The sequence below is a fragment of the Diceros bicornis genome, chromosome 3 (assembly GCF_020826845.1).
Source record: "Diceros bicornis minor isolate mBicDic1 chromosome 3, mDicBic1.mat.cur, whole genome shotgun sequence".
Classification (NCBI taxonomy): Eukaryota; Metazoa; Chordata; class Mammalia; order Perissodactyla; family Rhinocerotidae; genus Diceros; species Diceros bicornis.
Genome location: NC_080742.1, coordinates 90,419,137 through 90,432,240, shown reverse-complemented (window position 1 = coordinate 90,432,240; position 13,104 = coordinate 90,419,137). Strand labels below are relative to the sequence as shown.

Sequence of the window (13,104 nt, the reverse complement as noted above, 5' to 3'; positions counted from 1 at the left end):
ACCAGAGTGCAAGGAGGTTGAGGGGTGGGCAAAATGGGTGAAGGGAATCAATCGTATGGTGACGGATGGTAACTAGACTTTTGGTGGTGATCGCTTTGTAGTGTACACAGATGCCAAATTATAATGTTGTACATCTGAAACTTATATAATGTTATATACCAATTTTACTTCAATAAAAATAGAAAGGTAGCCCTCACCAATTCAAGTGGGCATCATCCAACCCATTGAAGGCCTGAATAGAACAAAAAGGCAGAGGAAGGGTGAATTCCCTCTCTCTCTTCTTGAGATGAGACATCCATCTTCTCCTGCCCTTGGACTTTGGTGCTCTTGGTTCAGAGGCTTTTAGACTCAGTCTGGAACTTATTCCATTGGCCCCCAGATTCTCAGGCCTCAGAACTCAGACTGAATTACACCAGCAACATTTCTGGCTCCCCAGTTTACGGATGGCAGATTGGGAACTTCTCAGCCTCTGTAACTATGTGAGCCAATTCCTGTAATAAATCTCTTCATATGTATTTAAATATATATCCTATTGGTTTTGTTTCTCTGGAGAACCCTGACTAATTAATACAGGTCTTTTCTCAGCAACCCATAGTCGTACCAAGTCAATTGTTTTACTACTTATTTCTATTTTCTTCCCTCATTCTTTCTCCCTCAATATCCAGTAGAATTTATTTCCTCTGTATGGGCAAACTGGTTCTGACATCATCATGCGTTCTTCTTGAGTTCTATTGTTTATAGTAACAACTTTACACTCTGAGTCCTTTGGGCTCAGTTTTTTGAGACTCAAAAAATAATTTTTTTTTCCTTAAAAAGGTTTCACTCATCGGATTTTTGAAACTTTGTCTTTTTTAAATGGGATTAAAGATTATATTTTAGAAGTCAAGTGCCAAGTATTTGTCTTTTTACATTTTCTGTGTTTGGCTTTCTCATGACGCTAACAATTTCAACCTGTTCAGTGTTAATAATAAAAGGGATACAGGATAAAAGAGTAATTGCTAAGAATTAAAAGTGTTTCTGTTTCAAAATATCACCCAACACAGGACCATCAACAAAGAGTTCATAGCCCAATGGAGAACGTAAGAAAGGTAACAGAGTCATAATAAAAAGGATGGGATGACCCCAGACCTATGTGACTGGCTTTGCTTAGCAAAATAAAATGGAGACTCCAGAAAGAATATTGGATTGGGGAAAATGAAAGAGTGAGTTAAGTTGTATGCATGTCAAATTTAGACCTCCAAGCAATATCCAGCCAACAATGAAAGGGCCATGTCTATCAGAGAATCAGATGGATAGATATAGTGGTCAGAAAGCATGGCTGGTCCTGGGCTTTTGTTTGCTTGTTTTTTTTGGTTTTTGTTTCTTTATTTATTTATTCCCTGGCTCATGCTGAAATTATTCCATTTGGAGAGGGAACATATGGTAACCTGGTCCCATTTGTCATGAGTGTGTCTCTCAATGATTTATTTGAACTGGCTACAGAGCAACCACTTGCTCCATTCCCATATTTGTACAGGAAGGGAAAGTGGACTGTGTGTTTGTGACATTACAGTGGACATAATGCCCCCAAAGTGTCTAGGGTGGCCTCAGATATCTTTTAGAAGGGGTTACCCGATTGTAACAGAAAGTCTTTGTTCTGCCCACATATTAGAGAAGGAGAAAACCTGTCTGTTTTGCCTCATCATCAACTGTTTAACTATTTTTGTTTGAATTTTTGTTTTGGATGTGCACGCATGTACATTTGCAGTCATGCAAGAAAGTCTTGAAGTTTTCTAGAAGGGATCAGGATTGGGCTGGGCTGGGCCATGATGTTGCCCATACTTCTGCCTGGTGGACCAGGATTAGCTGCCTCTCATTATGACACAACTTTTATTCCTTTAACACTTAATTCTCTTGGTTCAAGAAGCAGGTCATGGAAACCCCAGATATCATGGCTTCAATGCAAAATACCATGCTGCTTTCTCTGGGGGTCAAGGGCTGGCCTTGTCTGAGGGCTGGCATTCTTCAGGACTAGGGCTAAATTAGAGGGTCCTCTGGAATTGAACACCTCCCCCCCCACCACATATACCCAGAACCGTATATAATGTACCCAGATGTGCTTGACGATTTTATAGACATTTCCTGGATTGATATTTGGGTCTGCTGGACATTTGCCATCACCTGAGCTGTTCTACTCAGGTAGTCTCTCTGACTTGATTCTTCTGGTTACTTTCTCTGACAGACTTCCACAAATACTCAGCAGGCTGCAAATTGCCTTTTTGGAGTAAAACGATGTCTCAGCTAAGTATTAAGAAATATCTAGCCACAAAGACTTCCAATAAAATCAAGAGGTACTTTGCTGAAGGAATGGAAAGGAATGAAACCGTTAGTATTAAATTTCAGCAGACAAGCTATTCTCCGAGAGCGATCTATCATTTTTTCAGTAGTGTGAAGACAGTGGTGGCAATGTGGTGGTAGTTGTAGGAGCTGGTGCTCTCCTTTAGGAGGAGGGCTGGCAGCAAGCCTTGCTCTGCTAAGGCTCTAGGCCTGGTCTGTCCACTAGCACTTTCTGAGATAGTGGAAATGTTTAATATCTGCACTGTCTGATGTGGTAGCCACTGACCACACACGGCCATTGAGCCCTGGAAATGAGGCTAGTACAACTTAGATGTGTTTTAAGTGTAAACTGCCCAGTGGATTTCAAAGACTTAGTATGAATAAAAGAATGTAAAATATCTCAGCAATCATTTTTTATATTAACTACATCTTGAAATAATATTTAGGATATATTAGGCTAAATAAAATATACTATCAAATTAATTTCAACTGTTTCTTTTTGCTTTTGGAAAAATGTGACTGTCAGAAAATTCAAAATTACACGTGTAGCTTAAAATATATTTCTCTCTAATTGGATTGGTGGTTACCAGAGGGGAAGAAGGGAGGGAGGAGGGCAAAAGGGATAATTAGGTACAGGTGTGTGGTGATGGATTGTGATTAGTATTTGGGTGGTGAACATAAGAACATAATGTAATCCATGCAGAAATAGAAGTATATTGATGTACACCTGCAATTTATACTTATAAAGCAATGTTACTGCAATAAACAAACAAAATGGCAAATGAATGGCAAACTCTAGGCAATGAAGAATTCTAGCTGCATTGGAGGACAAGGGAACTGCGAGAGGTAAAGGTGTGCACAGAACTAGTCCAGGAGTTAAAATTTGCAATGTAGAAATGCTATTTATTGGAGGTTTTGAGGTGCCCACGTAAGGCAGGAGGGGAGTGTGTGTGCAGTGTAGAAGTTAGGAGCATGGGGTCTTACGTCAGACGGCCCGTGTGGTTCAAATCCTAGCTCTGCCACTTTCTGGCTATTTACTATTTCTGGCAAATTATTTACTTCTTTCATCTCAGTTTTCCCGTACATGAAGGTAAAAATAGTATTTACTTGTTTATTGCCTGTCTCCCATGAAGATATAAGCTTCATCAGATCAGGATGAAAAATTCCTGATTCACTTCTATAAAACCAAGCGCCTAAAGCAGGTAACAGCACACGTAAGCACTCGATTGATGTTTATTGAAAGAAGAAATAATTAATGTGTGTGGTTTTGAAGATGGTATTTATTTTTAGATATTTTCCAGCTTTATTGAGATATAATTTACATATAACATTTGTAAGTTTAAGGTGTACATGTATTGATTTGATACACTTACGTATTGTAAAATGATTATCACTGTAGCATTAGCTACCACATCCATCACATCACATAGTTACCATCTCTTTTTTGTGGTGAGAACACTTAAGATCTACCCTCTTAGCAGCTTTCAAGTATGTAATACGGTATTATTGACTATAATCACCATAGTTTACATTAGATCCCCAGAGCTGATGCATCTTGTAACTGGCAGTTTATACTCTTTGACCACCATCTCCCCAGTTCTCCCACCACCCAGCCCCCAGTAACCACCACTCTGCTCTCTGTTTCTATGAGATGAGCTTTTTTAGATTCCGCATATAAGTGAGATCATACAGTATTTATCTTTCTCTGTCTGAATTATTTCACTCAGCGTAATTCCCTCAAGTTTCATCTATGTTGTTGCAAATGACCAATTTCCTTCTTTCTCATGACTGAATAATGGTCCATTGTATATCTATAGCTTGTGGTTGTTTTTAATAGGGCATGTGATAAAATCATGTAAGTAAAAATATTCAGCACATTTTTGGCACGTGTTAAACGTACAATCAATGTTACTATTCTAATTAGTATGTCAAGTGATCTTTTCCAATGATCATGTTTCCCTGATGCTGTGAGCACTTGTTGCCTGCTCTTTTATCTGCCAGAATGCCCTCTGCACACTTTGTCCCTATTACCCTGCCTCATATTCCCCGTCCCTCAGGAAGCCCCCCTGGCCCTCTCTGGTGGAGTCCCTCAGGGCCCCCTCTCTTCTTCAGCCTTCTATGCCTTCTGTGCAGCCCAGTGTCCCTGAGCATCACTTAGTCCATCGTTTTTCACCAGTTGAAAAGAAGCAACAGAATGGAATAGAATGCCATCATTTATTCTGGGGACCACAGACTCTGTGGTCCCTGACTCTGCTGTATGCAGACTGGCTCCCATCTCCTGGGATCTGAAGTGGTTCCTGCAGGGGCAGTGGGATGTAGGGAGGCCAAGGAGTAGGGAGCCTTGAGTGCCTGTCCAGGTTCTGCCCCGCATTTGCTATGAATTTTAGGGCCACCACTTTTCCTCCCTGTGAGAATGATCTCTCTCTATTTCCTCTTCTATCCCTCTTCATATCAGTGGGCAGTGAGAAACATAAAGTTTCCTCAGTCAAGCTTCATTGAAAGACCAAAGTTCTAGACATTCGGGGTACTCTAAGGCTCCTCTGGGATAGATTTTGGAGGGAAGACACAACAGAACACAGAGAAGCTTGTGAAAAGTTTATTTTACAGATCACCACTGATACTCCAGCTGAGTTTCCTTAGAGGAAACCTGGGAAACCTGTGACCTGGGGTTGGGGAGCAGAGAGACAAAGGCTTCCACTAAGATCAGGCTATAATTAGGGTTGTAAGGACTTGAAAATGGTTTGCATCAATGGGCACCACTGCCTTATCGTTAGGGCAGATATTTAGTTCACGAAAAATGTCAACCACTGCTGCTATTCTTACAGTGCCTGAAAGATACAAGGACAAAGATTATTTCTGGTTAACACTCTAACCCCAGGGTCCTATCTTTTCTACTAGTATCGGGCACCTCCCCATTGGGATTCAGTTTCCCCAAATCATTCGTAAATGTGTCTCCATTAGTAGCTTTTCTCACATAATCTCTCACCTTTCGAACCTGGGCATGGTCCCCATCTACCTCCCCCCTCTTCTTCCCTCCTTTCCTCTCCACCTTTCTTCCCCAGGGTTATGCTTCAGATCCAGAGCCACATTTCTCTTTATGGTTTTCCCTCCCTGGTGATAGTTCTTCACTTGGACAATTCCTATACTTACTGTTGGTCTGAAAGTCCCAGAAGAAGGTTCTTGGATAATTTTCACAGAGGCAGCTGGTGTATTTATAGTTAAAAGAGCCATCAATTGGAGCACTGCTTACGAGGTAAGATTTAATCTGGGGAGGAAGAGAGGGGAAGAGAGCACCCAGTGTTAGTCTGGGGATGGGAAAGGGAGAGAAAGACAAGAGGGCGAAGGAGGGGGAGGAGAGGATGTCATTAGAGGGTGAAATGCAGGGACAGAGGTGGGTCAGAGGCACAGGGGAGTCTACTTTTGGAGTATCGTTTCAGGAGCTAAAGTCTAGGTCAGAAGGTTTTCTGTCCTCATGCCTTCAAATTCCTGCTTTAGCAGTGTGGGCCTAGGGCTCCGGAGGGAAGGGGAGGTGAACCCACAGGGTCAGGAGATCTCCTCCTGGGGCAGCTGTTCATGCCAGGAGCAGGCTTGCTTTAGTTCCCTGGCCAGGGCTTTCAGGAATGGGCCTGCGACCACAGCCTGGATGCTTGGGTGTAGAAGGCAAAGCCAGGCCTTGTTGCCAGACTGTGACCAAGCTCCACCTGTGCTCCTGTAGAACTTGTGACCTTTGGTAACTCAAGTGACATCTCTCACACTCGCTTTCCTCAACTGTGAGAGGAAAACAATTACCTACCAAACCTGGCTATTAGATAAGCAAAGGAAATCTTGAAGGTAAATTTCCCTTTTCCTTTTTTAACTTGAGAGGGCTTTACAACTGAAGATCCCAGAGTATTGCGTATGTGCATTTCAGCGGAGTCAGGAAACTTTTGTCTAGTTAGTGTTCAACCCAGGGCTTTAGTCCTGGGCCATAGACCCAGAGAGGTCTGTGAATAGAATTCAGTGAGTCTGTGAACTCAGATGGACAGAAACTGTATCTTTTTTTACTGAGCTGTCATCGAAATCGAGCATTCCTTCTGTTGTGAGGGTCATCAATGAGCAACAGTGGCTTTAGCGGTATGTCTGATTTTATCACAAGGAGAAACAGAGATGTGTTGCTACCACATTACAGCTTTAGATATCTCAGAATATTGCCTGTACTCATTGCTACCTTGGACACATGGGAGTCATCAGAGTGGCTGCCTGGGCATGGCTGGGGATGCTGCCCTCTCCTGAAGCTCACCCAGGTAACTCTGCACCGAATAGCCTGTTAGCCCCAAACAGTGAATGCAAGCGTTCTCACCATTGGAAGTTTACTCAGAACAATTTGGAGACCCTGGTGTTTCTTTAGAGAAGCCGACACTTGCCTTGTTTACCTTTTTATTACATTTGCAATGATATATCTTCACGAATTGGAATTTTCAATACTTGCATATTCAAGACAAAAAATCAGAACCCACTGGAAGTCCAGCATGACACATGTGATTTGTTGTCAAAGACCATTGCACAGTTGAAGGTACTTATTCAAGGTAAGCAACAACAGCCATGACATAGATAACCCTTATAAAATAAAATAACTTTTCTATATTTTAAATGTATTGCCTATTCAGCTAATGTGTCGATAAAGAAACATGTTTATTACTGTATCACAAGTTTATTTATTTTATTTAGTTATTTATTTTTTTTGTGAGGAAGATCAGCCCTGAGCTAACATCTGTGCTAATCCTCCTCTTTTTGCTGAGGAAGGCCGGCTTTGAGCTAACATCTATTGCCCATCCTCTTCCTTTTTTTTTCCCCCAAAGCCCCAGTAGATAGTTGTACATCATAGTTGCACATCCTTCTAGTTGCCGTATGTGGGACGCGGCCTCAGCATGGCCGGAGAAGCGGTGCGTCGGTGCACACCTGGGATCCGAACCAGGGCCGCCAGTAGCGGAGCGCATGCACTTAACTGCTAAGCCACAGGGCCAGCCCTCATAAGTTTATTTTTAGTAATTTTATCACTGTTCTTCAATATGGTAAGTTTTCTATGTAATCCAATGTATTTTATTTACACATTTAAAAGCAATTTTCTTATAAAAGTTCCATAAACTTCATGAGACCAGCAAACTGGTCCATACCACAGATGTTTGAGCACTGTGGTTTACTACAAGTTTTCTTCAATCTTAAAGATTTATATGATCTTTATATTCAAATACATGATTGAGAGTATATCAATTCTATTTTAGTTTTATATTTGTGATCCTAATACCTCACTTGATCACAAATTTAGCTGCAAAAACATTACAACTGATAGAAAATGTGGATTAGGTGCTAGAAACTTCACACACATAAAAAATTATATTTTCCTAAAATTAAAAAAATGTGAAGATGTTTTTATAGCTATACATTTATTTTTTATTGGAAGCTGAAAATAAAAATTGGTTGACCAGAACTACCAAAATTTCCTTTCCCATAAACTCTAATTTATTCTATGGAACTCTTTATCCTTTACTTGTACTTGGGTAGGTTGTAAAAAGATCACTTTATTTTATTTTATTTATTTATTTATTTATTTTTGTGAGGAAGAGCAGCCCTATGCTAACATCTGCCAATCCTCCTCTTTTTTTGCTGAGAAAGACTGGCCCTGGGCTAACCTCCGTGCCCATCTTCCTCCACTTTACATGGGATGCCGCCACAGCATGGCTTGCCAAGCTGTGCATCGGTGTGCGCCCGGGATCTGAACTGCCAAACCCTGGGATGCCGCAGCGGAGCACACGCACTTAACCGCTTGTGCCACCAGGCCGGCCCCAAGATCACTTTATTTTATGATACTAGCATTGTTCTTAAAAGATAGTCTTATTAATCACCGTAACACAAAATTATATCACATATCACTTTGTTGGTTAAACACATTTTTTTACACCTGTCACTTTCTCAGAGGTGGAAATGGAGTTTCATTATCTATCATCACCGAAAACTACCATTATCACAAAACTTTTATGCACATGTTCTCACTCCTTTTATCATCTATGGTTATGATAAATAAAACACAAAATTGAAAAATTATGATTCAATCTCCCTCCCTCTCCAAATTAACATACATGGTTCATATCCTTGGACTGTAAACAGAAGAATTTGACAAAGCAGCTGTCTTATTCTTTGCTCAGATACCAGAAATCTTTCTCTTATAGGTGTGGGGCCATTTCTAGAATATATTTTAATGAATAGCAATCCTCAAGCTCTCAATTTTATTTTCTATTTAATCATTGTCCTTACATCTAATTTGAATTAGGAAACTCATGGTGTAGGGAAATACTTGTGCTGCCCGAGAAGGTGTCTTTCTGGAAGGAGGTGGGGGAGATGCATGGGTCTTGGACCTAGAGCAGAGGTAGGTAACAAGGGACAGATTGTGTGTCTGTGACCACACCTGAGAAGACTGCCAGTGAGGTGAAGAAGGACACACTCTTCTCTGGGGAAAGAGTCTCTGTGGGTGAAACCTGCCAAGTCCCTTTTCCTCATGGCCCAGAGCAGCCAAACAGGAGGGATGACGCACAGGTGAGTCTTACGCACATTACCATTTGAGAACCTCTGATCTAGTACAGGGATTGGACCTCCCTTCCATGGCTGCTGAACTGGGAGAAGGGAGAAGTGTGGGCTCCTCGTCAGGGAGGGGAGGCTGGAACAAGAATCAACTTCTGATGACAGAGCAGAAGAGCAGAGGAAGGGAGAGAGGAAAGCAGACTCTGCTCAGGGCTTACTGAAGAGGAGAGTCATATCTTGCACATTCTCTGCATTTTCTCTCTTCTCCCCACCTGCCTCAACCTATTGAATGGGGTTGTGGTTTTTCCTGTTAAGAACCCCCCTCCCACCCCTTATCTCAAGCAATCACGCCCAGGACCTTGGAGGAACTCTTCCCAGTTCTCCCCAGCTCTTACACTTTTTTCTCTTCTCCCTCTTAGCTGTGCTTTACTCTCGACCCATTCCTTCTTTCTCTCTTTCTCATCCTTCCTACAGCTCTCTGGATAAGGGTTCCTTCATCTGTAAAATAAGAACAGTAATCGGCCCTGAGCTCCCATGATTGTTCTGAAGCTCAAGTGGCACAATATAAAGGAGAATTGGAAGCATGGGTTGCTATTCATTATGTTATTAATTATAATATGTGACATTAAAGTGAGAGATTAATCTAACTGTATTCATAATTAAGGAGTAGGATTTTTGAGTTCACTCTCCCAGGCCTCTACTTACCACCAAACATTCTCTCAATTGTGTCTTAACTGTAAGCTTCGCAGTGACCTCTTCATTTGGACTTGCACTTTGGGGTATCTGCAAGTCCATTATTATCGCCTTTCGACTGTAATAGAGAAGCAGGAAAGAGATCAGAGACCAATCCACGAGAGAGGGGGTACACTGAGCAGGGCAGAGGGAACAAGGAAGGTGCAGGGAAAGGAGAGGATGAGAGTTGGATCAATTGCTGAGTGTCAGAATCCCCTGGGAACTTTTGATTTTTGGTTGATTTGGTTGTTCTGTACAGATTTATTTTTGCTTAAAAAGGCAACTTGGATACTTTAAAACTGAACATTTTCTTTTCTTCCATTGACAAAAAATAAATTTAAAAAAAGAATGAAAGTGCAATAACACATGCCACAGCCTAATAAATTTCTACAGGTTCTGCTGATTGTGCACTGAGTGGAAGGGCTCAAGTCATCATCAGTAGAAAATTCCATATCAACAGAATCACATTAAACTGTAAACATCTCAATGCACTGGAGGAGTTTGTAGGACCACCCTTGAAGATCCTCCTTCTTTGGTTCCCCATGGGGCCTAGGAATTTGTATTTATTCAGCTGTGTAGGGGATTTGGACACATGGCCATTATTGGGAACTTTAGATGCTACCTCACATTCAGGTCACACACTACAACCTGATAGGAAAAAGGAAATGAAGGCAAAGAGAATGGCCAAGTATTCTTCTTCAGTCAATGAGGACTGGGTTCAGGACCAGGAGAGTTACTTTCACTTTTCCAGAAACGGCTGGCTCAGCTCTTTTGGGGTTGAGTGGGACAGGAGAGAATTCAGTTTCTTGGCCTACAATGATTCACAGTCCCATTTTCCTAGGGTAAAACATAGATTTCAGAGAGATTCCATTTCTTATACCAGTTGCTCCAGTGCTCAGTGCACAGAAAAGGGGTGTGAAGACTTAAGTGTTTTCATAATTCCTCCCATTTGTAAATAAATTTAGGATTGATAGGATGACCAGCTTAGCTAGAGTGACCAATCATCCGAGTTTGCCCAAGAGTAAGGAGCTTCCTGGGATGAGGGACTTTCAGTGCTAAAACCAAGAAATTCCTAGGCAAACTGGGATGGTTGGTCACCCTACTCAGCACAGCTTGTTTCAACAACTTGCTACCCCTCAGGGATAAGTGGAGTGACATCTGTATCTCAACGTGTCCCCACTCAACATTTCTTGGGACACCTGCCTCCACTATACCAGCTTGTCAAAACCCTGAATAGTTTCCTCCAGAACAGGACATCTGGTCATGCCAAAGAGAGTACCATCAGAATCACAATCCAGAGACCCAGGATTCTAAACCCTGTTCCTGTAGAGAAAACTTCCTAGATTTGCTGAGTGTCCTTGGTTGTCCCCAGACTCTGGCTCCATTTCCTGTTTCATTTTGCTTGCCCCATTTTTTTCTGCTTCCTTCAAACATGCACCCTCAATGAGTTGGCTTCTGAACCTGTGCTCCCAGGCCCATGTTGGTGGGAGGGTGAGTTGTCCTCACATTCATATTTGGGCTTCAGAGTAGGAAGAATGGCTAAGCTACTGGGCTAGCTCAACCTCAGACCATGAAGTCAAGGATCAGTGACCAGGGCCTCTGATTCTTCAAGGAGTCCTTCCAAAGCTGCCCAAAGCTATTGTTGGAACTCACAGACCTGCTAAACTTTCTGTTCCAGGAGGCAAGATGTGAGAAGGTGAAATTTACTGAGCAGAAATCTAACAAAGGTGTAGTCTGTGTACGGGATGTGGATCAGAGCTTTAAAGCAAGACTAATTGTTAATTACTACTTATAAGTATACTGGCAGTCTTATTTCCATGGGCAACCTAGAAGCACCCAGTGGAAATGTGAGGGGAATTGTTGGGGCTTCCTAAGAGGAGATAAGTGGGACTTGGCGTGGGATTCATGAGAGCTCCTGGGACTGGAGTTCTGGGAAGTTGAAAAAGTTTTCAGGAAGGGATATGTATATTTCCAGACTAAGAGAGGAGCCCTCCCCGAAAGGTTTTTTGTGAGGTGGAGAAAGGTTTGGCTCACGTGTCTTCCTGAGCTTTGTTGATCCCCAGCTGCAGACAGAGAACCAGGAGCAGGGCAGCAGGGCTGGCCCTGAACAGGAGCTGGAAAGAGCGCATGCTGGAGGAAACAGAATGTGATGTCCTAGAGAGCAGTAGGGTCCCAGGTGCCCAACACACTCCTTATATGCAGATCAAGGTCAAGGAAGTAGGAGAGCTGCCAAGCGGATTTATGTGGTTAATTACCCAATTACCCTTCCCATTCATGATCTTTCCTTGTTGAACTAAAGTTTGTTTTTCTATGGAATAAGTCAACATTCAGCTAGAGTTTTAGAGTCTAGGAGAGGAGTTAGATTATCATTCCTTATTTTCTCAGTATCAGAGTGTCTCAGACTGGCCAGACCATCAAAAGACATAACAGCTCTTTCTTGGCTTATGGAAATGCTTTCTTTTCCCTCATTGTCATTATATGCTTGTCTGTCCTGCTGTATGTAGACTTAGCTTCAGTCACTGCTCCCCTAGTTTCTGGAGGCAGAGAACCCAGTTGTGGTAGCAGATTTCAGATCACAGCTCTAGGACACAATTGCTCGATCCCATTATAGTAAGTTCAAGAGGGGATATTGTTCAAAAAATTTCTTAGGGAGCTAGGGTGATCAGGGCTTCCCTCAGGGCCACCACAAATCGTGCAAGGGGACAACTAGAGACAGGCTGCTCTGGATGATGAAGTTAGGCCATAGTACTGGATGACATGAAGATGTTTGTGATTGTTGTGTCCTTCTTAACTTCAGGAACAATGGTAATGCCCTACAGACATCTATGATCCCGAGCTACCCCAAAGTCTTCAGAGCAGGGCAATATTTTAACTCTAGACAATTCCTGTAAATAGGTGGCATTCTCAGTCAGACTTCTTGGCACCAAAGAGTCTTCTTATTTCACTATTGACATGACCACTTTCTTACACTTCTTTTACAGCTCAAGGTGCACAGGGAGACCAACAATGGGAAGCATTCCTTCCCTTAGAACAGAACCCAAACCATGTCCAGAAGGTTACTCTGGCCCTGGAATTTCCCTCCCTGGGATGAGAGGGAGACTCATTTTTGCTGATACTGACATTGTGATATTTCTCTTTACTCAACTAAATTTATTCCTTAACCTATGTTGTATGTCATTGTGCAATTTGTTCCTATCCTTTCCATGAGAGATAGCAGCCCAGGAAGATCCTGTCCGGCATGAAAGTGAAAATCAGAGTTTTGGGAGTTACCTACGTATGTTGGTGTAGGCAGGATTCAGGATTAAAGTCTACATGTATGTTTCTGATTCCTGAATGTATTTTTCCAAATTGCTCTGCCTGCTTATTGTAGTCCTCCACTTCCCTCCTCATTCCTGTGAACTTGACATCATTCATGTCCTTCCTCACTTATAACTTCAGCTATTATTTTGACCACATGCTTTCTTCTCTGTTGCCATTCCATGTACTCAGGAACAATGCTTT

The 13,104-nt window shown here is 42.1% G+C and overlaps 1 protein-coding gene across 1 annotated transcript; it reads right to left on the bottom strand.

Annotated features, from left to right (window-relative positions):
• Positions 1 to 5,019: 5,019 nt before the first annotated feature.
• PIP (prolactin induced protein) lies at positions 5,020 to 11,732 on the bottom strand. Its single transcript, XM_058569629.1, has 4 exons — positions 11,638 to 11,732; positions 9,577 to 9,682; positions 5,467 to 5,581; positions 5,020 to 5,144 (listed from the first exon to the last, which is right to left on the bottom strand). Exons 1-4 carry the CDS (start codon positions 11,730 to 11,732, stop codon positions 5,020 to 5,022), a joined length of 441 nt encoding a protein of 146 aa, XP_058425612.1.
• Positions 11,733 to 13,104: the final 1,372 nt, after the last annotated feature.

Excerpts from the sequence above, each read along its gene's own strand:
- PIP (XM_058569629.1), bottom strand. The coding sequence starts at position 11,732 with ATGCGCTCTTTCCAGCTCCTGTTCAGGGCCAGCCCTGCTGCCCTGCTC. Across the intron at positions 5,582-9,576 it reads AATTGAGAGAATGTTTGGTG|ATTAAATCTTACCTCGTAAG; the intron begins GTAAGTAGAGGC and ends CTTCCTCCCCAG. Across the intron at positions 5,145-5,466 it reads CTGGGACTTTCAGACCAACA|GCACTGTAAGAATAGCAGCA; the intron begins GTAAGTATAGGA and ends TGTATCTTTCAG.